This window comes from Idiotropiscis lumnitzeri, chromosome 10, assembly GCF_059441095.1.
Source record: "Idiotropiscis lumnitzeri isolate Australia: NSW breed Sydney's pygmy pipehorse chromosome 10, RoL_Ilum_1.0, whole genome shotgun sequence".
Lineage (NCBI taxonomy): Eukaryota > Metazoa > Chordata > Actinopteri > Syngnathiformes > Syngnathidae > Idiotropiscis > Idiotropiscis lumnitzeri.
The window spans coordinates 20,499,785-20,526,494 of NC_142400.1; the positions used below are offsets into that span (position 1 = coordinate 20,499,785).

At 40.0% G+C, this 26,710-nt stretch overlaps 1 protein-coding gene across 2 annotated transcripts; it reads left to right on the forward strand.

Moving 5' to 3' along the window:
- The first annotated feature begins 465 nt into the window (after window positions 1-465).
- On the forward strand, window positions 466-18,551 carry LOC148329625 (inactive serine/threonine-protein kinase ULK4-like). 2 transcript variants are annotated; one of them, XM_088307820.1, is made up of 15 exons: window positions 467-527; window positions 1,372-1,436; window positions 1,584-1,721; window positions 1,859-1,958; window positions 2,216-2,355; window positions 2,424-2,577; window positions 2,650-2,751; window positions 2,851-2,934; window positions 3,055-3,130; window positions 3,260-3,418; window positions 3,585-3,883; window positions 5,130-5,190; window positions 5,285-5,351; window positions 7,026-7,084; window positions 17,233-18,550. In XM_088307820.1, exons 3-14 carry the CDS (start codon window positions 1,584-1,586, stop codon window positions 7,056-7,058), a joined length of 1,413 nt encoding a protein of 470 aa, XP_088163946.1. In that variant the 5' UTR covers window positions 467-527; window positions 1,372-1,436; the 3' UTR covers window positions 7,059-7,084; window positions 17,233-18,550. The 2 variants fall into 2 exon arrangements, with proteins under 2 accessions (XP_088163947.1, XP_088163946.1); XM_088307821.1 differs by lacking the exon at window positions 1,372-1,436 and having other exon boundaries at window positions 466-527; window positions 1,584-1,790; window positions 17,233-18,551.
- The last annotated feature ends 8,159 nt before the right edge of the window (window positions 18,552-26,710 follow it).

The following is a 26,710-nucleotide window of genomic DNA, read 5'->3' on the forward strand; positions in this document are numbered from 1 at the left end:
TTGTTACTTACCCGTGTGTAAACAGTGATGCCTGGCTGCCTCCAGACACTTAAAAGATTAGCGTATAGGTAAATGTCCGAAATATAAACCAGTAAGGGTTCATGTGCAGATTTTTGCTCTTGTCAGCTGCATCCTGTGTAAGTGGAGAATCGATGGGCACAGTATTTTTGATTTTGTCAAGGTAATCATATGAGCTCACGTTTAATGTCAATAAATCCAAATTATTGTGCAGAATGCCTTCACAGGTCGTAGTGGACAAGAGTAGTAATGTGCACTTGCATTTTGGTGGCGATCGGTCCCCATTTTAGAACAGATGTTTTGATCCAGTCGTAGAAGGGTGTTTTTCTGCATGCTTTCAAACTCTCCCGGCTTCAACACACCTGATTCAAATGATCAGCTCATCAGTAAGCTCTGAAGAAGCCTGATAAGTACTTATTTGAATCAGGTGAGTTGCAGCCAGGAGTGATGGAAAACATGCAGGACACCGGGCCTCGAGGACTGGAGTTAAATTCTCCCGAGGTGTGATTGTGAGTGTAAATGTTTGCGTGTGCCCTGTGACGGCTGCAAACCACTGCATGGTGTACCCCGCCTGCTGCCCGAAGACGGCTGGTATCGGCCCCAGCGCGCCCGGAACCCTCGTTAGGAGAAGCAGTTTGGATAATGGATGGATGGATGTCCATTCAAATGAGCTGTTCAGCTTTTTTGCATCAATACTTGCATTTTATGCTATAGTTAAGCTTGTTGTGTTGTACTTGTACTGGTGTTGGGTTTTATTCCCCAAAAGGGATGTATAGTGTGTTACCATGACAAATGACATAAACTAGAAAATGTACCTGCGCCTGTCCAACTCATTAAATGGCCATTGCTCAAACTATATACATATTTAATCGTATAACTGTCGAAAATAAACCGTTTTTTACCTTTCAGGACAGAAGTATATACGTATATGTTATTTTGTTCTTGTAGGTAAATTACATTTATTGTACAAGCATTTCCAACTGTAGTTTCTTTTTCTCGAATAGGTTTTAATAATTGTATAATAGTTTCTTAGCATTACTATTCATTTATTTTAGTTTATTTTTGATAAATAATTTAATTTAAATAATTTGCTCGTCGAATGCTACAACGTGCTAAACGTTTTGTTTAGTTTGTTTGGATCCTAGCAACTCGGGAATGATCCATTGTAAGGTATTCTTTTACCCAAAATTAATCGTTGATCACTTACAACAGAAACATATGTCCTTGTGTGTGCGTGTTTGTGTTAAACACATTATGATAAATCTCACTACATATGCAAACATACATTTATTTCGAATGGTGTGATTTGTTGCGATTTAAATGTTTCAATTGCTCCCCTCGGATGGGTTGCAGTAGCCCGTACCATCCGACTTCCGGTTGGGAGACCGACGTGTTGGAGTGTCACGAAATATAAAAAGGTATTAAACTCAGTAAACCGTAGACACACCTACAGCAGCTTTAAATACGTTTGATCACAATTATTTTATATTCACCTTCTATTACAGCCTGTTAAATTTCACGGCTAAATTTGGCAAAATACTATTTATCTTTTATTCTCTTCTTAGATGGAAAACTTCATTCTATATGATGAGCTGGGACGAGGTTCAACATCAATTGTCTATAAAGGAAGACTGAAGGGAAATCTAAACTATGTAGCCCTCAAATGCAGTGACAAAGTCAAGAGACCTGAGATCACCAACCATGTAGGATTTCAATCACTTTTATTGCAGTCTATATGTTGTAGATGGATCATCCCTCAATTTGACTAATAAGTGAGTAGTGATACTCCTTTACAGGAATGACCCAAAATATGATTGACATTGTCTTGTTTCTTTTGCAGGTCCGCCTGAGTCAAGATCTGGATCATCCAAACATTGTACATTTTTATGAGTGGTATGAGACCAAAAAGCACTTGTGGGTGGTGGTCGAGCTCTGTACAGGTTAGTAAATAAACCTCAATCTTTACATATATACTGTACTTGTTTTATTCCAACATGGATCTCTTAATAAGAAATCCTCTAATGATGTCCCAATAGGTGTCACCTTTTTCTGCGGCATAGTACGTGTGCTTTTGGCATAAATTAGATTCTTCTGTTGTCTGGAACAAAATAAGCAACATTTTTGTTCTGTTGTGTCTTGCACGTCTGCTTAGTTGCAGCTGTGCCTTTAACTCTCTCTCATTCTCTTTTTGTATTAGGTGGCACCTTGGAGTCAATGATTATTCGTGATAGATGTCTGCCTGAAGATGTCGTTAGGAAGTTTGGATGGGACTTGGTCAATGGTCTGGAACACATCCACAAGTTAGGAATCGTTTTCTCTGACTTGACACCAACTAAGGTTTGTTTGTACATGTCACCACCATGATGTATCATGATTACTTATGATTGTCGTCTTTTCCTTAATAGATCCTGCTGGATACGAGTGGTACTTTAAAGTTAAGTAACCTCTGTCACTCCAAGACAGAGAGAGAAACTCTTGAAGATTTGTTGTCACTGTGTTCTTCAGATGAAGATGCAGAGGAAAATTATCAATATGATGGCATGAAAACAAGGTTTCAAGGTCAGAGTTGTATTATTTCTTGTCTGACTCTTTTCTGATGCACATAATCAATGGATGGATGGATATTTTCAGGCTCAGCAAATTATATGGCTCCAGAGGTTCTACAGGGATCAGCAACAACTTTTATCTCCGATCTCTGGGCTCTTGGTTGTATTCTCTACTACATGTATACCGGTACGGTACACACACATGTACAATGTCATTTTCCTTATGTAATCTGCAATTGCTCAAACCCCTTGTTAGCTAAAAAACATGCCAAAATTGTTATTGTAGGTAAACCGCCATTTTTGTCTGCTAACCACAATGAACTCACTGGAATGATTTTACATGAGGAACCTTCCTCTCCCATGCAGACCGGTACTGTATACATACATTATTGGTTAAAAAATTGCGAGAACATTTTGAATCATTGTAAAAAAAAAAAATAATAATGAGAAAATACGTATTTACAATGCTTGACTTGTACTTTCTATCCAGTGTCTCCAAACAGTCTTCCCAGTGAAGAGTTCCAAAATCTTCTGAGAGCTTTACTCACCAAAAACCCTGATGAGAGGTCAGACAACACATGCACGCATGCACAAACACGCACGCACGCACGCACGCATGCACACTTACTGTACATGAAATTTAAAGATGTTTGTGCACATTGTGATAAACCTGTAGTTGAAAATGTTTTCTGCAGGATTAAGTGCCCAGAGTTACTCGATCATCATTTCTGGACACGAGGACAAAATACGGAAGATGACTTGGTGGAAGTCGAGGAGTGTGATCATGAGGATGATGCTGAAGAGTTTGTAGGGAGAACAAATGGCGTCTACAGTGGTGTTTCACCTGTCCATCGGTGAGATTATTTCTGAACATGTTTATTTAGTGCTTTTAAATAATTTATGTGTTTATTAATTAACATGCATACAAAACTGCAATGATGTTTACCTCAATAGTGTTGAATGCATATGCTTTCATTACTTAAGGACTTTGTTTCAATGTTTTGTTTCAAAACTCATCAGACACGAAAGCAAACCTGACCCCTTCTCATTAGGAGGACAGGCAGATAAATGTCCTTTCAGTGAAACGGCATGTCCTTCCGTTACCAAGTCTTTGGCAAAGTCGACCTCATCACTGACAAAAAACACAACAACAAGCATACCAGCAACACACACGATCTATGGAGCTGTGAGGAAGAGTCAGGCATCAACCAGGATGTTGACAAAGCTCCAAAAAGAAGATGCGGAGAAAAAGACAGAAGATACAACCGTGGCTCAACAAAGGGCTCAAATACTGCAACTCGAGGAGTCATTCACGCTAGGTACTTTTTTTTTTTCATCATTGTTTTTTTTTTTAAATAACGTTAGATTGGGGTAATTCTGGTGATTTGAGGTTACTGTATTTTATGTAGTACATACCAGACACATCATTAGGTTCACCTGTATAATCAAATCAGTAAAATTGATGATCTGTATTAGAAATTCTGTCTTCACAAACGTAATAATGATCATCTTTTCAATGACACATTATTGGTGGGATTGGTAATATTTTAATTGTAGTTGATTTTCGACTTTATGAGCAGTGTAGTTTTTAGTGATGTAAAACTGCTCGAGATGTAATGATTCACTCAAGCCCCGATTCGATTACATTTTTTTTAAATCTTTGCCATGCTTGTCTCTGTGCGCTCGGCTGTGCCTATGTCAGAAATGAAATCGGGCATCAACCGCAACATGTTTCCTTTGTAGATGATTGTTCATCACCGCCGTGATGCTATGAAAGAGAAGTTTATATTGCATTAACTAATTTTGTGAAATGCGATTCGGTTGCTAACATGGTTTAGCCATGAAAATCTATTAACACATTGCTTCAGTTTTTCAGGAATGACCCGGATTACCACTATTGCACATGTGCTTTGCAGACAGGCATTGAGTTTATGCGGTTTGTTTACCACAGAGACATGAGAAAGCGGCTATGGTTAACATGTCATTGCGAATTTAACCTTTTATTTTTTACGATGCGTATTTTCAGCAGTTTTTATTGACCTTTACGTCCCTAAAAACTGAACCAATTATTTTTGCAAAAACAGCGCATATATATATATATATATATGTATATATATATATATATATATATATATATATATATATATATATATATATATATCGTAATATTTGTTGTTCTATTGAAATTTGACTTGATCAGTGAGTCTCTTAGAACGAATATGTGGTTTATTAATATGCAATGAGCTCTTTTCCAAAATGATTTATATCTATCATTTTATCCAGAGAAAAATACCCTGTAATGTCCCCTGTCTATTGCCCGAAGACAGCTGGGTTTGGCTCCAGCATGCCCGCAACCTTCATGAGGTTAAGCGGATCAGAAAATGGATGGATGCATGGATAATTGAATACTGTAAATCAAGTTTATTGGCATTGTCTAAAAATGCTCAACAAATGTCTACAGTGATTGGAAACAATCAGTGGCAGTTTTGGCAAAGCAAGATTGATGTTTAAAGATTTTTTGGGTTGTTTTGCCAAGCGACTTTTCATGTGTTTTTCCTCCACAAGATAATCCACCAAAATTCAGGCCCAAGAATGACATGGATGATAACACAAATATAATTCTCAGGTATTTATGCTTAGTCATTTACTCTCCTTTTTCTGTTTTTAATTTTATATCTATCACTATTGCACAAAGTTCTATAAATGTTCTGTTGTTTTAGCTCCTGTGAAATTTCAAGAGGAAGCTGCAGCTTTGCAGACTCTTTAAATTGTAGTCCTTCTCTTCAGGTGCGTAACCTCCATGCTGTTTTGGTTCTTACATATGCCATTCCTTGACCCTATAATGTAATTATTTCTCTTTTCATTCTTTCTCTATCGTAATAGTAAATCCGGCTATACCTGTTTGAGCTGAAACACTGTGGTTTGTTCAACAACTGGATTTGCTAATTTACTGCTAGATGCCTGCCCAAACGTGTACATTATTTCCTATTAAGTGCACTATTAAATGGTTACGCCATTTTGTAGTGGTTTCCGAATGTCTAAGGAGGATAAATGTAGGACACTAAAAATCATAGATGGGCATTTTTAGTATTGAAAGCAGCAGAACAAGCTTTCAGTTATTTACATTCATACAATACTGCGTTTGTGGAATATTAATTAAGTGGCAAAATCCACAAATCTTTACCAATCTCAGGGGGCGGCCATCTTGTCACTAGCCATGGAGTGAAAATGACATTGCAGTGCCTCAGGGCTCAGGTAACGCTGTTTTCTAAGTTATTCTCGCAAGATGAGCAGTAATTGGTCATTACCTGAGCCTTGTGCTGTCATTTTCAGTCAACAGCAATGGCATAATAGCCACCCCCTATGATGGTTGAAAACGTTTGGATTTTTCTGCTCACTTCACATTTCACAAACACAATATTTATCAAAATGTTGTGTTTAGACTAGTGAGGCTGCATAGAATATTAATGTAAAGACATATTTTGAAATTCACACCCGCTTTAAGACGATAAAACCTTGTGCTCTCAGGTTACTTAATTGTTACCGATGCGCAATCATAAAATCATTAATGCAGGACTTTTGCTAAAGTGATGACATTGCACAGCCTGAATGTATTTATCAAATGCCCAATCAGATTGTTTTGCACTCTTCCTAAGGTGAGGGGTATACTTATATCGCAATGCAACCGTGTGAAACTTAAGTGAATACACGCCCTTTGAAAGGAGACATTTTATCAATTTGTCAAATACAATAATATTGACTGTGTTTTCATTTTTGTGGAGTTTAAAATATATTTTTCGCAGCGTTAAATTCATTTGTTTACTTAAAATGTTTTATCTGTTTTTTTTATCTGCACACTAAAAATTGAATTTGCCATTAATGGGCAAGATTTATAGGAGTATTTTAAAGTGTAGTATGCCATTGAAATTGTTTCTTAAAAGGAAATTGAAGTTTTTCTGAAATCTCTTTTGTGGCGTATTCATTTATGTTGAACATTGTATAGATAGAATAATTTATTTCTGATGGGGCAAAGAAAACTCCTTAATTATTTTGTATTCAGTCAGCTTTTGTATTTGAACTTATTTCTTGTAGCTGCACATTGTGGCCAGTGAGCAAATAGTGCAGTGCTAAATCATCAAATGTTGCTATTATGCAGAAATTCTCTGTCTCCATCTGCTGGTATAATTTGGCCCTGGCTCTGTTGGCTTGTACAATAAATCAGTTTTTCCTTAATCCCTCGACAAGGCTGCAATTGACTTTGCATCTTGTGTGAAAGCGCTTATTTCATATTGAATCAGACTGAACTGTTTTCCCGGTCATAGAAATTGCCAGGGGACAGAAATGCAATATGTTTGCCTAGATGTCTAATTTAAAGGATAAACAAATTTGCCAGTGTGTCCTTTTATGAAACTGAAAGCTCAGTAGATTTTCACCGTGTGTTGTTCCTTTTGTCATTTCCAGATTCATAAAAGTCCTGCTGTTGGATTTGATTAAAAACCTGGGTGCATCACCATATACAGGTATTGTGAATTCGCAATGACATTTTAATTGGAATTTGCACACAAGAGTTGATCTGTTATCAGGGTTGGCATTGCACCACAAGATGGCACAGCTTTTCTGTCAAAGCAAACAAAGTACTGTACTCCAGTGTTTTCTGTCCTTATTGCGTCAAGGTATCGCAAAAATCACACTGCACGCCATCATACAAGATGATGATTTTGTTTCAATATACTCTCTAATTGGGGCGTCACGGTGGCCGACTGGTTAGCACGATGGCCTCACAGTGAGAGACAGCATCGGGCGTGGGTTCGATCCCGGCTCTGGCCATCCTGTGTGGAGTTTGCTTGTTCTCCCCGTGCTTGCGTGGGTTTCCTCCGGGTACTCCGGTTTCCTCCCACATTCCAAAAACATGCATGGCAGGCCGATTGAACACTCTAAATTGCCCCGAGGTATGAATGTGAGAGCGGATGGTTGTTCGTCTCTGTGTGCCCTGCGATTGGCTGGCAACCAGTTCAGGGTGTCCCCCGCCTCCTGCTCGAAGATAGCTGGGATAGGCTCCAGCACCCCCCGCGACCCTAGTGAGGAGAAGCGGTACAGAAGATGGATGGATGGATACTCTCTAATTGACTTATTTACTGTGAACTCTGGGTCTGTTTAATTAACACCATACTGATTATACTTACAGGAGGCCATGATTTATTCGTTTATATTAATTGAAACAGGTGGATACAAAAGCTTTTTTTTTCCAACTCTTAGACAAGCAAGGCATTGTTTTTCCTTCCAGTATATATGCTAAACCTAAATTTGACAGAGAATACCCTCATTTATGTGACTGCACACAGTGCGTACATTTCATGAAGGTGCATAACGGGCACGAGGTGGTCGAAGAAAATGCTAAATGGTCACTTGGACTGGATGAACATTGGCACTAATATAATTGTTGTCTTATTTTTGTTTAATAACCTTCACATGCCACACAGCTAGGGGGCAGTGTTACTTGGGGTTGGGTAAAGATGAAGTGCGTCTGAATGCTGGGGGATATGAAGGAGGGTTGCGAATAAAGTGAGGTTACAAGTTGTCAAGACTTTGGGAGTCTTCTTTCAAGCTAACATTGGTAGCAGAGGATGGTTAGCAACTACAGAGTTCCGCCACCGTTTGAGGAAGGAAAACCCTACGAAAGCTGGAAAAATGAAGTCGGAATTTGGACAAGAGTCACCGACTTGGAAAAAAAGAAGCAAGCCCTCGCGGTGCCTTTGGCGCTATAAGGTAGGGCGTGAGAAACAGCGATGGAAATTCCAGTAGACGACTTAAACCAAGACACGGGAATGAACACTTTATTTGCCAAACTTGGGCTATTCCTTAAAGAAGAAAAAGACAGAATATACGAAGCCTACTCCAATTTTGATCGCATTATGAAAGACGTGAATGGGTCCATGGCGGACTATATCATCGAGTTTGAACAGCGCTATTCACGAATGCGGAAATACAACATGGAACTACCCGATGCTGTTTTAGCGTTTAAGCTGCTGGACACAGCGTGCTTGGAGATGACAGACAGGCAGCTGGCTTTAACAGCATGCAGTGACTTAACATTTGCGAATATGAAGGCGGCGCTGAAGAGGATATTTGGCGCGAATGCGAGTGCTGCGGCGGATGCCATCAGCCAGGAAACTGTGTATGCTACGGAGCAGCAACGAAAAAAGGGCAGAACTTGGCAAAAGAGCACTCGGCAGAAAACTCCACAGAGTGGTACTAATCCCCTTGACAAGTTTGGACGGCGATCAAAATGTGCAGTGTGTCAAAGCACGTATCACTGGGCTAGAGACTGCCCACACAGAAGCGGTGAGAATGTCGCAATAACTGAGGATCGTCAAACGGAAGTTGAAGAGTGTAATGTTACGCTGCTAACCAAGGAATCACCTACAAATGCAGAAATATTCATGACTGAATGTTTTGGCTCAGCTATAATAGATACTGCTTGTACCAGAACAGTATGTGGACAAAAGTGGCTTGAGCACTACAGCTCGGTATTGGGAAAGAAAAGTGCAAATACTCTGTAAGAGACTGAAAAACAAAGTCACAGACCATTTAAGTTTGGAGATGGAAAAGTGGTCTACTCTGTGAAAAGTGTGAAGATACCTGCCAAAATTGGGCACACAAAGTGTAATATACAAACCGAAGTTGTACCTGTTGACATCCCCCTACTTTTGAGTAAGTCATCACTAATAAGAGCAAGAACAGTTTTGGACATGGAGCGTGACAACGTAGTGATGTTCGACCAACTTGTCAAACTGGATTTTACTAGCTCTGGACATTACTGTGTAAGCATTGTTGTAGGGCTGGGCGATAAACCGAAAATTTACCGTTACCGAAATGTATTAGAATGACCGACATCATTTTGCGCATGTCGGTAAATTCGGTGTCTAAAAAAAAAGAAAAAGAAAAGTCTTTTCTGTCTGCGGCGATGTTCATGCCTCTTTAAGACTGCTCCAGCGCGTGCAGTCACGTGACTCATGCGCTGTAGAAGAATGTAAACACAAGACGCGTTCATAGCTGGCGATTCAAATCCTGAAGCGGCTGACACGGCTGCAGACGAAGTAACGTGAGTTGAAATTGTTCCTGTCGCGCTTGTCCCGAAAAGAAATTGGATATCTGTCGTTTGGAAATGTTTTGGGTTCCATAAAGACGATGTTTGAGCAAAACAACATGAACTACGAAGTGCGTCGTAAGCACCTGAAACAGCGCGTCCAACCTTTTCTTTTTCACCACCCATAACACAACCATGCTGTTGACTTGGAACTTGTGCTAAAAGTTCAAAGTGAGAAGCAAGGTTGGACAAGTGACAACAGCCCATAACGGAGGCGACACCATACGAGAGAACGTCTCAGTGGTGGACGCGATAGCCAAGCACATAGCTCGAAAGATAGAGCTCCTCTAGTTACAATGGAGCGCACAGGATTGAAACGCCTCATGAACGTAGCCGACAAGAGGTACGAAAATATTTGCCGCAAACAGCACTTCCCGATATGGACAACATCGGGACGGGAGCTTAGACATGTCAAGCATTTTGCATCCACATCCGACTTGTGGTCGAGTCGCAACATGGATCCCTGTTTGAGCCTGACTGTGCATTACATAGACGACAAGTGGCAACTGCGCACCAGAGTACTCGAGACGGCACATTTTCCTGATGAAGCACACGCGTTTATTTGGCATTGGCATTCCATTGACATTTTTTTTTCATTTTATTTAGCATTTTGTTTACAGGCGACTAGCGCCTTTGCACATGGCATTATTTATATTGTTTACGAGATACCTTTACACAAATCCAGGCCTTTGCAAATGGCATTACGCATCTCGGCACAATATATTTACATAAAAAGATTTTGTGAGAGGTACCCTTTTTCTCCTGTTCTTTGTGACATTGTTCAAGTCATGCAAAGCAAGCTGTTTTGAATGTTTATTCAAATGATTTTTGTACTTCTATATTTCATTGAAAGTAATGTGTACCAGTTGGTCAATTTAAAAAAACCAGTTAATATGCATTTCCTGCATTTATTTTGATTTTGGTCCTCAGGGGGAATTTATCGTGCATTTATCGTTATGGAGGTAAAATTGCCCAATTAATCGAGATATTGATTTTAGGTCATATCGCCCAGCCCTACATTGTGGACACTGATGAAAAATGTAATGCCAACAAGGAGCATGTGCCAGCTACTGAGGAAGAAATACTGACAATAACAGATGAAATGACAACCGATGAGAAGATAAAAGTTTTAGAGAAACTTCACAAACAATTTGGACATGCCTCTGCTGATAAGCTACAAAGACTTTTGAGCAGCTCTGGGAACAAGGATTCTGGATGTGCCAACCTGGTACTGAATGTAGTAAGTCGATGTGAAGTATGTCAAAAATATAGTAGGGTTAAACCAAAACCAGCTGTTGGCTTACCGCTTGCGTCAACGTATAATGAAACAGTTGCTGTGGATTTGCACGAGCTGGAACCGGGAGTATGGTACCTACATATTATTGACCAGTTCACTCGTTTTAGTGCAGGGAGTGTTCTGACTACAAAGAAGTCTTCTGAGATTGTTAAACATTTTATTCATGATTGGATAAGTGTTCATGGCCCCCCTAAAAAGCTGTTCAGTGACAATGGTGGGGAGTTTAATAATGAAGAAGTGAGAGACATGACTGAGAATTTTAACATGGAAGTAAAAACAACAGCCACCTATAGTCCTTGGAGTAATGGGCTATTAGAACGACACAATCGAACCCTTACTGAAATTATAATGAAAGTGAAGACAAGCACTGGATGCAACTGGAGCACTGCCATGGATTGGGCTTTGATGGCAAATAACTGCATGGCCAGTGTCCATGGCTACAGCCCACATCAGCTGGTGTTCGGACAGAATCCCAACCTACCTTCTGTGTTGATTGACAAAGCACCAGCTCTAGAAGGCACCACAAAAAGTGAATGGGTCGCGAAGCATATTTCAGCTCTGCATGCAGCAAGAAAGGCTTTTACTGAAGCAGAATCTTCGGAGAGAATTCGTAGAGCACTAAAGAAACAGCTACGTCACACAGATGAGAAGTATGAACTAGGTGACAAGGTTTACTACAAACGCGTCGACTGTCCAGAATGGAAAGGGCCAGGAGTGGTCATTGGACAGGATGGTGCAGTTGTTTTTGTTCGACATGGAGGCACCTGTGTTAGAGTTCATCAACTCAGACTGAAAAAAGTTGCTCAGGAATATGATGATGATGTTTCTCAGATTACCTGTGAGAAACAGACCAATAATAATGTACCGTTGATGCGGCTGAGGAGTTGGAAGGCGAGCCACATGCCGAGTACATGGAGAATGACCCATTGCCTGCTCTTGTGAACACAAGGGCTGAAGGACAAGAGCAAGAGAGAAATATCCAGTTAAAGACTGGTCAGATTGTAACATTCAAAAACCCGCAAAGATTTTGGGACGTGCAGGAAAAGCGACTGGAAAATATAAAAATTGGAACAATTTTGAGCTGCTCGGGCCTGCGGGAGTGGCTGGAATCAACCAATCATCAGATGTTTCACAATTAGAGGATTTTCAAATTCAGGAGGATCAAGATGTGACAGACTATAGAAGCGAGGACATATTTGTGACAAATGATGTATTATTTGACAAAGCCAAAACAAGCGAAATACAGAATTGGAGAAAAAATTATGTGTTTGAGGAAGTTGAGGACAAGGGACAAAAGTACATATCCACACGATGGGTATGCACTCTGAAAGAGACAGTGACTGGATTAGTACCAAAAGCAAGGCTTGTTGCAAGAGGTTTTGAGGAGCTGCAAGTTGCTGAGTTACAAAAAGACTCACCAACCTGTGCCTCAGAGTCGCTGAGGCTTCTTGTAGCTGTGATTTGTCAAAGACAGTGAACACTTCATTCGATGGACATTAGTCAGCCTTCCTACAAGGCATGGAACTGTCTCGCGTCATTTTTGTCAAACCTCCTCCTGAAGCCAACTGCGGAGGTGCGCTTTGGAAATTGAAAAAGTGTGTGTATGGTTTAGCAGATGCCTCTTTGTATTGGTATAACAGAGTGAAAGACATAATGATTGGTGCAGGAGGTACAGTATCCAAAGTTGACCCAGCAGTTTTCTACTGGCTGGACAATGAGAAAAACGTCACGGGTGTGCTTGCATGCCACGTTGATGATTTCATTTGGGGTGGTTCTCAAATGTTTGAAATGACTGTCATGGCACATCTCAAAGTCAAGTTTAGTGTTGGTCGTGAAGCTCATGATAATTTTTCGTATGTGGGTGTAGATTTTGTTACTTCCGAAAAAGGGATAAAAATACACCAGGCCACATATATTGACCATTTACAGCCAATACATCTCACTCCATCGCGTGCAGCTGAGCATACTTCACCCGTCACTGAAGAGGAAAGAGATCAGTTAAGATAAAAAATAGGGCAACTTTTGTGGGTTGCAAGACAGAGCAGACCTGATGCCATGTTTGATGCCATTAATCTGGCTTCAAATCTCAAATGTGCTACCATACAGACAATTATCGAAGCAAACAAAGTTGTATCTAAACTCAAGACCAAGTCAGTTGAGTTGAAATTTCAACCCCTTGGGAAAGATGATAGCCTACAGTTTGTTGCATTCACTGATGCATCTTTTGCAAATCTATCTGATGGGGGTACTCAAGGTGGGCACTTTGTTGTTTTGATGGGTGAAAATGGACAGTTTTCTCCCATTTGCTGGCAGTCAAAGAAAATTAAGAGAATTGTCAGAAGTACACTAGCAGGTGAGACACTAGCTATGTCTGAGGGAATTGACAATGCCATTTTTCTGTCAACTTTATTTTCTGAACTGTATGCTGGTAGTCCTGATCGACCTGTGCCAATAATCAGTGTTACCGATAATCACTCACTTATGGATGCTTTGAAATCTACTAAACTTGTTGCTGAAAAAAGATTGCGTTTGGAAATCAGTTCTATTAAGGAGCTGATCCAAGCCAAAAGGGTTAAACAGGTGCTGTGGTTAGACACTAAAGATCAACTGGCAGACTGTCTAACTAAAAGGGGAGCATCTCCAGCCTTGTTGCTCAAGGCTCTCCATGAAGGGTATTGGAGAATTAAATAACCTAGCCAACATACTGTTTACACCGTTAGTTTAAAAGAAAAATACACATTCACGTTATATTGTTATTGAATGTAATGTTTAATGTTTTGCTGTTAAATTGAGCAATTGTATGTTTATTTTTTTTTTAAGAGACTGAGATTGTTGTCTTATTTTTGTTTAATAACCTTCACATGCCACACAGCTAGGGGGCAGTGTTACTTGGGGTTGGGTAAAGAGGAAGTGCGTCTGAATACTGCGGGATATGAAGGAGGGTTGCGAATAAAGTGAGGTTACAAGTTGTCAACACTTTGGGAGTCTTCTTTCAAGCTAACAATAATAAATAATAAAAAAAATACAAAATACATCAGCATTAAAATCCTCCCCTAAAAAAACCTGTATTTGGGCTTTTTAATTTAGATTTTTGATGACTTTTGCCACAGATTGTCTTGGTGCCTACCTTTTTTTCCATCTCAGCCCGTCTGCGGCTGAGGATGGAGTCATGCATTGTAATATTGCTTGGTTTTTCACATTTTGTTGTCTGAAATGGTGACTTGCCACCAAAATTCATATGCACATTACCACTCTTGTCCACTTCAACCTGTGAAAATATAAAAACCTCCTGCACAATATTTTAGATTTCATGACAAAAACCCTGAGGATGCAATAGGTTGCGACTGACTCTGTGACTTCCTGTTTGTGTCTAGGCATATTTACCATTTGACCCCATGTTTATGCCTAAGAAGTTGTTTAAATACAGCTTAGCCTCAAAACAAGTTTGATGTGTCAGTTATAATTGATGTTGTTGTTATTATTCAGCCTTTTTTTTAAATAAAGCAGCTTATTGATTTCAGAAGCATATGCTTTTTCTGTTGTGGTATCAAATAGAGTAGTACTCCTGAAATGTGGGTATTGTGACACCCCTACTGAGACTTTGTATGTAGTGTTTTGTGTTTTTTTTTGGGGTGCGTTGAAGACACAGACATGGCATTAAATATTACATGATTACACGGTTACAACATTGCATGCATTACAAATCATTCATTTTCTTAGTCAATTAAAAATAAAATCCAAAGAATTTATTATTTTTATTTTATTATTATTATTAAGGATATATTGAGGAAGAGCAGCGTAATGATGAGGCGGCGCAGGATTTTGGCTCTTTTTCTGTCCTCCATTCATGTTTGTATGTGGGGTCCCTTTGACCTCGAAACCCATGCCGAATACAGCCCAGCTATACCACTGATGGAGATGCTTGTTCAATCGAGATCCTGCAATTTTTGCTCATGTCTCATGTGACATTATGCTTATTTAGGGCCATTTGTGGATCAGTTCTATAATTTTTCCATTGACTTACTAGTGCAAATAAATCCATGGCTACGGCAGTTCTTTAGCTATGGAGGCTTCAATGTGTTTCGTATGTATTCTGAAACTGAAGAAAACGATTTTGAAGCACATGAACAATGCTGCTGGACCCCATTAAGAGTGAAATGTTTCAAATTATGATTGTTCTAAATATATCTGACTTGCACCAGTTCACGTGATCCTACAAAGATTGTGAAGAAGTTAGTCTATCAGCATCCATTATTCTCTATGACAGCACCAAGCTAGAAAGTGGAATTTCACTCTTCTGTTTCTGTTTGGTTCTATTGCAATCCTGGATTAAATCATTCTAGATTTCACCACAAGATGTCACAATTGACACAGTAGTCAGAGAGTGACTAAAGAGCCGGAAAGTGACTTTTTTTTCTGATGGCTTTAGCACATTTTTTTGTAACTATTAGCTGTTTTTGCAAAACCTTTAACACAAACAAAAAAGCCTTTCACCAAAAAAATGGCAAAACATCGTAGTACCTTAGCAAATAAAATAATGTCTTGCCTAATTCTCCTTCTCATACCGTTGTAAAAAAATGTTTTTGCATCAAACTATTGACATAAACCAGCATATCAGCATGCAGTGTCAACTACACACTGATGTGTGTGTGTAGTTAATAGATGTGAAAACAGTGAGAACACAAGAGAAAGGCTTTTGCTTTCTTTATGCACATGGTACACTGCCAGGTTGAAGGAGTACTTAAATCGTAACAGTGTAAACACGGATCCAAATGTAATGGTTTTTTTTGTTTTGTTTTGTTTTTTACATTTTTACTGTAAACACAAATAATAAAATAAACACAAACAAAATTCATGTCAAAACACACACACGCCAAAAAAAAAAAAAAAAAGTAACAAACTTGTACATCTTCTCACTCTTTCTCCTCACTTCGTTGTACATCACACCAGCCCCAAAGGACTTACTGGGACCAAAATTCGGCCCGGGCACATTCATCGGGTTGGGTAGGGTGGGCGAGTCCTGTGGGGGATACTGACAAGGTGAGTGGGGAGATGGTTGGTAGTGCCAGGTGTGACGTGGCGAAACTTATTTGTTGACGTCGTAGTAGGAGTGTGCGGTGTTAGGCCGGCCTTCACATTGGCCTTGAGGGAACCTCAAGAAGTGGCCACCACGCCTTAATTTTCTAGCACAGTTGGAAGATCAGGGCTTTTTTTATTTCCGGTCTCTGGCCTTCCTTTGTTAAGTTTGCATGTTCTCACTGTGCCTGTGTGGGTTTTCTCCGGGTACTCTGATTTCTCCCACATTCCTGAACTATGCATGGTAGGTTGATTGAATGCTCTAAATTGTCCCTAGATGTGATTGTGAGTGGGAATGGTTGTTCGTCTTTGTGTGTCCTACGAGTGGCTAGCAACCAGTTTAGGATGTAACCCGCTAACTGCCCACCACCCTCGTGGGGATAAGTGGATGTTTGTTCCCGCGACATCACCAGACAGTTGGCAGTCGGTGTAAATAATAGATAAATAAATAAATGTGTATAGTTTTGCAAGGATCCTGTTGATCATTTGCAAAGCAGTGAGTTATTTACAGTTCTGCAAAAACAGTACTGGCCAGTCAATGTGTGAAGCAAAATTTCTAACTCCGTACTAAGCAGTGTTTGTCATTTAAGTTTTGCAAAATTTTGTGAGTGGTTTTGTGATAGATGTTAATAGTTTTAGGAAGTGTGTTACAAAAATCACAGAGGTTAAGCATTCAGTAAAAAATTGTGATCGCAAAATAACTAAAAGGAATGAGACGCACCTCTAATTTTTGCCATACTTTCATGCATCCTTATGGTTCTTTTCATTCATGCACAGCACACCTGAATTTTGCTCCATATCAGCATTGGGGGAGCAGACTGCTCGCCACTGCAAATGAATCTGTCAGCTTGACTATTGTGACGATGTGGTGCTTGCAGGACACGATCAGTGTCATCCTGCTACCGCTTTTTGATTTCTTCTCAAAGCGGAACTTTGAGTGTCTTTTGCATCACTTGTCACCCTTAAATCATATTTTCCCTCAGCATATAATGTTGATCCTCTCTTCTTGTGAAACCACAATAACGTTAACTTAAACTTTTTGTTTTAATTAGTAAATCACAATCACAGTACTTGTCACCAAGGCCTTAACATTGCATGTAAATTGCAAATAGAATTTATTGCCATTGTTGTCCTCTGCTTTCTTCCAGGGGAGCAGCAGTCACTTAATAAGGTTGTCATTCATTCTACAACTCTGTTCGTTGATGCTGTATATCAAGCAAGAATGGGAAAGAACTCCACCTGCAAAGTTTCTCAGTTCCCAGACGTTTATCGAATGTTGTTCAAAGAAAAGCTAACAGTGGTAAACATGACCCTGTCTTAGCTTTTTTGGAATGTGTTGCGGCCATACAATTAAAAGTTAATGATTATTTGCGAAAAACAATAGTGTATCAGTTTGAACATTAAATATCTTGTCTTTGTAGTGTATTCAATTACATATAATTTGTACATGAATACAAATGTGTATTTGTTTTTTATTTGCATTTTACACAACGTCCTATTTCAAAGAAATTGGGTTGCAAATTTGTGGAAAAATGACATTTCCCAAATTGTAAAATTGGAGGTTTGGTTGCCAGCCAATCACAAGACACACAAGGACAAACAACCATCCGTGCTCATACTCATACCTATATACACTGAAAAAAGTGATTCAGTGTATAGGGGCAGTTTAGAGCGTCCAACAAAGCCAACTTGCATGTCTTTGGAATGTGGAAGGAAACCAGAGTACCCAGAGAAAAGCCACGCAAGCGCTGGGAGAAAATGCAAACTCCTCCCAGGAAGCTCGAGCCCACGACCTCTGAACTGTGAAGCGGACATGCTAGCACCGTTCCACCCCTGTGAAATCATATAAATGTTTAATAACTTTGTAATATTAGTAGAGGTGTCCAAACAAATTACTTTGCTCCAGAAACTTACAATTTTTTTTACTTCAACTAACAGTAAAATCAATCAGGAAATTGTATAATGTGGTTGCTTTGAAAGGCTTTCTGTTGTTTTTAATGTAAAAACATTGTCAGAGTTCTGGGTCTGCTGACTCACTATTGTACTGAACCTGAAGCAAACAGCCCAATTTCTGAAAAATGCATTCACAACACCCACACATATGCGCAGTTAATCCCCCTACTGTAGACAATATGCTGCTGTTCTCAAATGCAACATTCATGTCACTACAAAGACTAGAACGACTAATCACTAATACCAATAATTAAAATGTTAATCACTCTTCTTCATCCATATTAACATATTAACTTATTACATGTTAACTTTATTTCACAACAGCTGTAGCTGCAACAAAGCACTTAACAGGACACGTGACATAACATTAACATTAAAAAAATACAAACGTTATTAAAACTAAATACAAGATCATGGACAAATGGATTGAAATGCATAATCTGCACGTTAGCAGTAATACCACGCTTTATCTGACAAATGTTTGCTTTTTTTATCATTTTAATTGTTGTGCATAGATCTGTGTTAATTTTCTACAGGACTATCCAAAACAAGAGACAGCCATCAATCGCGCCAGCAATACTTAAAAAGGCCATGTGCCTCGCTAGTCCTGCAAACTCCCAAGTCACTGCCTGAAGGTCTCCTGCAACGTTTGGCAAGTGGATGACACTTGGCGAAGAGCCACCACTTCCACAGTCACCCGGTGGATCATGTAGTGGATGATTGGCTGTGACACCCCAAAGGCTTGTGACACCACCCGGTATGATGACCAAGGCGAAAGTCTGCTCGGAAATTTTCATTGAAGAAGCAGTCCAACACTGGAAGACCCTAGGTTACTCTGCAGTATGAATTTATGGTATAGGCGATGGTTTGGAAAAATAAAAATAATAAATACAAAATTTAATGTGTATTTTTTTGTTTTGGTTTTATTTGCTTGCATTCTTCTGAACTCAGATTTCTGAACTCAATTTGAGGAAATCTTGCCTCATAATTATTATTATTTACAGACATACACTAATCTGGGACAATAAAGCCATAACAAAATTTACAAATATTGATTGTATACCATTATTATCATTAAATATTAGTTTCTTATATTAGGTGAGTGACAAAAAAATATTTTTTTTTTCTTCAACAAGACCAATGAATGTCGCAGAAAAGAAATGGTGTTTACGTTTTGTCAATATTTTATGACTAAAGGGAGTTATGAAATTTATAAAAACTTCCAAAACCAGGAAAAACATGACCCCTTGTATCAAACTAAAAAAATGCACTGTGATCAGTTTTTATGGAAAGGAATGAAGCCAGGATAATGTAATGAAGAAGATGATAGACAAAGCCAGAAAGGAATTCAGTTGGACACAAAAGAACAGCATGCCAATGAGTTTGGCTCTCCACTCTTCCTCAAAAAAGTGAAATAAAAACAATTTTGAGGTGCATAGCACAAAATCCTCTAATTTGGTGAAGGCAAAAATGTATTAATTGCCCAGCAATCAAACATTGCTTCTGCCTGGGCTTTTCAAGCTGATCGCTCTGACGGAAACACTTCTTCTTTCTCTTTCTCATTTCTGACAGTGTAGAAGGTCGCTACTGCTCTCATCTTTACTCAAATTATAGTTTAAGGGAGGAGAGAAAAAATATCTTTAAACCTTTAAATCATGTGAAAAAGAAAATGCAACAGTGTCTTCATATTTCCAGAAACACAGAATAATTGCGGAAAATAAGAGGTTTGCAACGTGGACGTTTAAGAAAGTGTGCACCGAAGCAACCTTCACTCAGGACCTTTCTCCATGTAAAGGAAGGCCAGATTTGAAGGTTGGATTCAAGGGCCGTGTGAATTTGGACATGGCATGCGGTCGAGTCGCACGGGAAATGATGTCATGTGGCCGGCAGCCTTGTGCTTTGGACACAGCCAATGTATTATTCAAATAACACGCCTGCCTGCTGGCTGCGTCTGTGATTGATTGAATATGCATGGCCGGAAGTTCACGTAACTCATGCTGAGTGAAATATTGCCATTTTTTTTACTTTTAACCAGTCAGAAATTCAAAATAAGGCCAAAATGAACTAAAACACAAAAAGGCTAAGTAGCTAATAGATTATATATTGTACCTGTTTAGTCCAGCTCTGATTCAAGGCAAGTAATTTCCAAGTTTTTGGCAAACAAGTCACAAGTTCTAAAAAAAAAATAAATAAATAAATTGTTCTTTATTGCTTAATGGGAGTAAGACGGGTTAATTAACTCCTCCAGTTTATCAATCTCAACTAAATAAAAAACAATCACAATTTCTGTCAGTTAGGCAGAATTTATTTGAACAAGTGAGATCGATATGCATTTTGGATCACTCATTAATGATCAAAAAACAAACCGACAGAAACTAAGTTGATTCAAATAGACTGCAAATCCAGTTAAAAAGCTAAAAAAAAAAATGCTGTTCTATTCAATTCAGAGAAAATATTGTTGTGCTCAATGAGTTCAGTTAATAAAATTGTGTTGTTTGGGCATATTGATCGTGCATGATTCAAGTACAACATTGGAACATTGGAGAGAGTAATGTTCTTGAAAGGCTCTCTGTCTTGAAATGACCCCACTAATAATGTCAATTGATTATTTGGGGGGTGTATCATAGGACTAACGCTACAGTAAGGCTCTTGGGGAGAGGGAGAAATGAGGCAGAAAAAGCACACTAATCTTCCATTGAACACACCACTGGCTCACCATCAACAGCTTCTTCCATTAAATGAGACATGAATGTGCTGTACACATCAAACAAAACTTGTTTATATAATGCGCAGAGACAACAATCTGACACTTACAAGTTCAAATGTCATACTGGAATTAAAAATTGTGCAGTAAAGAGAATGAAGATAAACTGTGGTCCGAGCGTTGAACTGCAAGACTGGTCTGCACATTACTTTATTTACAGCTACAATCCTTGAGATTATACCACTTATCTTGTAACTAACCATATTAATATTTTGTGGACAGCAGTGGTGATTTTGTTTATTGTATTTTATTTTCATTTGACATTTGCATCGAAAGGTTCTACTTCCGGTTTAAGCTATGTGCTTTTATTTTGAATGTGAACTTCCTGTTTAGTATTGTTCACACTTAAGGTGAATTGACGAAGAGTACGGCAAAAAGTTTCATATGAAGCCTCAGAAAACGGACATTTATTTTTCTAGCACCCCCTCCGAAGAGGCAAAAGCTCTTACGGTGATTCGGTTTTAAGGTTACACGGTTATGGATACATCTTGCTCAAAAATAAACCACAAAATCATCAGTAAAGTCTCATCCTTGGTTCGGAGGGCATGCTATAGTAAGAGCTTTCCTCGGCGTGCTGTACGGAGCTGCTAGTGAAGGAAAAGGAATACGGCGACGACAACGGCACAGGCAGCTCGCGGCAGCAGCTAGACGCAAGAGGACGTGACGACTACACGGAAAATGGACGGCTTCGAAGAGCGAACTCGTAAGCTACAAACAGAAATCAGTGAAGCGAAAGCTTTATTGTCTCACGGAAATACAGAAAACATTTCAAGTGAAGAATTAACGGACGAGATTGAACGTAAAGAGCGTCAGTTAACTGAACTGAACAAAATGCATGCTACCGCAGCTGAGTTAGCATTACCCAGGCGGTCAGAGCGACCCAGCGTGCTAACTGAAAAAATGCTAGCCTACCAACGGGACGAGTTGCTTAAAAGAGACAAAAGGCTGCTTAGTGTGTATGAGCAATGGAAAGGGCTGGTCAAGACAGCCCGAGAAAGTTTAAAGACTGACTTATCAGAGCACAACTTGTGCACAATGGCTGATGACATTGAAAAAGGAATGCACAATGTGGTAAAAGAATACAGTGAATTAAGAGAGCGTACTTTGCTATCCCATGACGTAAGACGCAAAATGGATGCTTGTGAAGCAGTAACAAGAGACATTATGAAAATCATTAATGAACGAATAACAGCAATTGATGATTTTGATCCGAATAGAGAAAAGCTTCGCCTTCATCAACTCCTGTCTCATAAGTATGCTCATTCCATCTATGGTACGGCTTCACAATCAAGCATCGGTAAGCAGTCGGACACCTCAAGCATCACAGCAAAAAGGATTGAGGCGGCCGCTGAACTTGCGGCAAAGGAACCAGAATATAAAACAATGCAAGAGGAAATGAAGCAAAGGGAGAAAATAAGAGACATGGAGGAACAACACAGAAGGGAATTGGAAGTACAGAAATCGGAACTTGAGAGATTAAAAACGGAAAAGGAAATGCAAGCTGCTCGTGCTAAACTTGAGATTTATGACAGAGAAATTAGCAGAGAGATGAGCATGGATATGGGAGATCAGCAAATGCGTTACAATGTGTCTTTCACTCACCATGAATCAATATCAGAAGCACCAGCACCCCCTATTGGATCATTTTGCCCATTCACGTCGCAAAACAAACCGTCTATCCCGAGACATGCCAATGTGACTTATCAAGGTCCCCAATTTCCCAAACAGGCTCCTCCTACAGACATTTCCCAGCTGGCTCAGGCTATCCAAGACAGCATAGCAATAAACAGAATCCCAGTGCCGATGCCCACAGTGTTTAATGGCGATCCAATCACCTACATTGAATGGAAGGCTTCATTCGTTTCACTTATAGACTGCAAAGGCATTTCACCAGCTGAGAAACTTCATTTGCTAAAGGGATACGTCTCAGGCTCAGCACAAAATTGTCTTGAAGGCACATTTTATCGCAGTGATGAAGACGCATACAAGGATGCATGGCAAAAGCTTGACCAACGTTATGGACAACCTTTTACTATTCAAAAGGCTTTTAGAGACAAATTAGCAAAATGGCCCAAGATAAGTTCAAAGGATGCAGAAGGGTTAAGGACATTTTCAGACTTTTTAAATGCATGTCTACAAGCCACACCACATGTGAAGGGTCTCGGAATACTAAATGACTGTGAGGAGAATCAAAAACTGTTGCATAAAATTCCAGAGTGGTTGGCAGCTCGTTGGAATCGACAGGTCACAGTTACACTTATGGAAGGCAAAGATTTTCCTTCTTTCATGGACTTTGCACAGTTCATAGCTGTTGAGGCTGAGATCGCATGTAACCCTGTCACTTCTTCATATGCCCTTCATTTATGTAGCTCATCCTTTGAGAAAAGTCATACAAACTACTCTAAACCAAATAAATCAATTCAAGCATTTGCAATGCAAACCATGGTACACAACGACAAGGCAAGGACTACCAGCACAAAACCGAAGGCACCTTGCATGCTCTGCAAGGATGAACAACACCAGTTGTCAAAGTGCCCAAGCTTCGCAAATAAGCCCCATGAAGAGAAGCGCATATATATCAAGGAAAATAAACTGTGCTATGGATGCTTGAAGGCGGGCCATAATGTCAAAGATTGTCGCCATCGCCAGATTTGTGACATCTGCAAGGGAAGGCATCCAACTTCTGTGCACAATGAAAATCACCAGGCACGAGAAAGGCCTTCATCCCCTCTTAGCATCACTCCAAACGATGCTCCAGGCGACACCCCGAACGACACAACTGCCGCCACTGCTCTCAACGTAACGAAGGTGGGTCATTCAAATAACACATCCATGATAGTTCCAGTATGGGTGTCCACGGTCCAGAATCCATTCGAAGAAAAGTTAGCGTACGCGCTATTAGACACACAAAGTGATAGTACATTTGTCAGTGAAGAGTTAAGCAACCAGTTACAAGCAGTCACTCACCCTGTAAAGTTAAAGTTAACTACCATGCTTGGTGTCAACTCTATTGTCAAGAGTCACAAAGTATCTGGCCTGTGTGTGAGAAGTTATAACTCAGACATTCGCATTGACCTTCCCCCCTCATTCACAAAGGACTCCATTCCAATTAATTATGAAAATATACCCACTTGTGACACAGCAAGAAAATGGCCACACCTTACAGAAATTTCGGACAAATTACCACCTCTCTTGAATTGTGATGCTGGACTCCTCATCGGATTCAACTGTCCTAGAAGTTTAGCTCCAAAACAAGTTCTCCTAGGAGAAGTCAATGAACCATATGCAATCCGCACAGATCTCGGGTGGAGTATTGTTGGTGGCTCCATCACATCGCCCAAGGAAACTGAATCCAGTTTGTGCCACAGAGTTACTATAAAAGAACTACCTCTTGTAACACCCATGGATGTAATTAAAGTGCTAGAGACAGATTTCAAGGACTGTAAAGCAAGTGACAAAACAGTTTCACAAGAGGATCTCATGTTTCTGAACCAGCTAGAAGAAGGAATAAGGAAAAATGAACAAGGGCACTGTGAGATGCCTCTACCATTCAAACAAAGACCTCACTTACCTGACAACAGAAAACTTGCTGAAATCAGACTTTCACACTTGAAGCGAAAATTCAACAAAGACGAAAAATACAAAAATGACTACATTGCATACATGAAAGACATCATTGAAAGAGGTGATGTCGAAGAAGTTCAGAACGACGAGAAGCATGGTGAGCAATGGTACATCCCCCATCACGGGATTTATCACCCCAAAAAGCCCACTAAACTACGTGTTGTGTTTGATTGTTCTGCTAGACACATGGGAACAAGTTTGAACGATCATCTTCTTCAAGGGCCAGACCTAATAAACAATCTAACAGGCATCTTACTTCGATTCAGGCAACATCCTATTGCTCTTATGTGCGATATAGAGAAGATGTTCCACCAGTTTCATGTCCACAAGTGTGATAGAGACTACCTGCGCTTCCTGTGGTGGAAAAATGGCAACACAGACATCCAGCCACAGGGCTATAGAATGAAGGTACATCTTTTCGGTGCAGCATCTTCGCCCGGGTGTGCAAATTACGGACTAAAGTACTTGGCCAAAGAACATTGTCAGTCACATCCAGTTGGATCGAAGTTTATGGAAAGGGATTTTTATGTGGACGACGGAGTCACAAGCACAGACACTGTTGAAAAGGCAGTACAACTTGCACGAGAGGCCATGGAAATATGCAAGCAAGGAGGGCTTCGTCTACATAAATTCATCTCTAACAGTCATGCTGTTCTACAAGGTATTCCTCCTTCTGAATGTTCTGTAAACACAACATCAAAGGACCTGACATTTAATGACATGCCACAAGAAAGAACCTTGGGCATTCTGTGGAGTATTGAAGAAGATACTTTCAGATTTGATAACGCTTTAAAAGACCAACCAGCAACACGACGCGGCATTTTGTCTACTGTTACATCCATCTACGACCCACTTGGATTCTTGTCACCATATGTGCTCAATGGTAAAAGGATCTTGCAGGAAATGTGCCACCAAGGTATCGAATGGGATGACATCCTACCTGAAGCACTAAGACCAAGGTGGGAGAGCTGGCAACGTGAATTTGCAAACCTTGACAAAGTCAACATAGCTCGCTGTTACTTCCCTGCTAGTTTCGGAGAGCTCAAACAAATTGAGTTGCACTACTTTTCTGATGCGAGTACAAGTGGTTACGGACAATGTACCTATTTAAGGGCCATAAATGTTGAAGAGGAGATTCACTGTTCACTAGTAATGGCTAAAGCCCGTGTTTCTCCTACTAAACCTACTACAATTCCCAGACTTGAGCTAACTGCAGCCGTTGTTTCAGTTTCAGTCAGCAACATGTTGAAGGATGAACTTCTCTATGCTCAAGTCAAAGAATATTTCTGGACCGATTCGAAGGTAGTTTTAGGCTACATAAATAATGATGCACGTCGTTTCCATGTTTTTGTAGCGAATAGAGTCCAAAAGATTCGGCAAAGTACCATCCCTCAGCAATGGTTTTATGTACCATCAGAAGAGAACCCAGCTGATATTGCTTCAAGGGGCACATCTGTCACGAAACTCATCTCCTCGAACTGGTTCAGTGGCCCCTCCTTTCTCTGGGAGAGTGACCTGCCCACAGTGCAAGGTGTAGAGCTGGATTTATCTATTGGCGATCCAGAAGTAAGAAACTTACAGACATTGCAAACAAAGGCTACTGAAACATTTAGTCTTTCAGAACGTGTGTCCAAATTCTCGTCATGGTCCAAGGCTGTCAAAGCTGTAGCATGTCTGATGAGAAGAGCAAGAAAAGTCAAATCAAATGCACCGACTTCAGTGAGTGATCATGACAGCGCAGTACATGTCATCATTCAGGATATGCAAAGACAAACATATGGAAAGGATCTCAAACTATTAACCAACAACAGCCAGCTCCCACGCCATAACAAACTGTACCACCTTGATCCATTCGTGGATGCAGACGGTCTACTTAAGGTGGGAGGGAGACTGTCACCCATTAACGATTCTTTCACTCATCCCATTGTGATTCCAAAGGAACATCGTGTGACGAAGCTTATAATAGCGCACTGTCATGATGAAGTAAAACACCAAGGAAAAGGCTTCACCATCAATCAAATCAGATCCAGTGGCTACTGGATCCCTGGCATGAGCAGAACAGTTGCTTCTTTTATCCGCCAATGTGTCATCTGTCGCAGACTTCGCAGAGCTCCAGAGGGCCAGAGAATGAGTGACTTACCTGCTGAACGGTTAGAGCCATCTACGCCCTTCACATACTGCGGCATGGACTGTTTTGGTCCTTTTGTCACTACAGCGGGCAGGAAACAACAAAAACGGTATGGACTTTTGTTTACTTGCTTTTGCTGCCGTGCCATTCACGTTGA

What these genes read in the sequence shown, in the direction of transcription:
- LOC148329625 (XM_088307820.1), top strand. Translation starts at nt 1,584, where the DNA reads ATGGAAAACTTCATTCTATATGATGAGCTGGGACGAGGTTCAACATCA. An exon ending in TTCCTCTCCCATGCAGACCG is followed by an intron (nt 2,935 to 3,054) that starts GTACTGTATACA and finishes CTTTCTATCCAG; the next exon opens with TGTCTCCAAACAGTCTTCCC. An exon ending in CGAGGAGTCATTCACGCTAG is followed by an intron (nt 3,884 to 5,129) that starts GTACTTTTTTTT and finishes TTCCTCCACAAG; the next exon opens with ATAATCCACCAAAATTCAGG.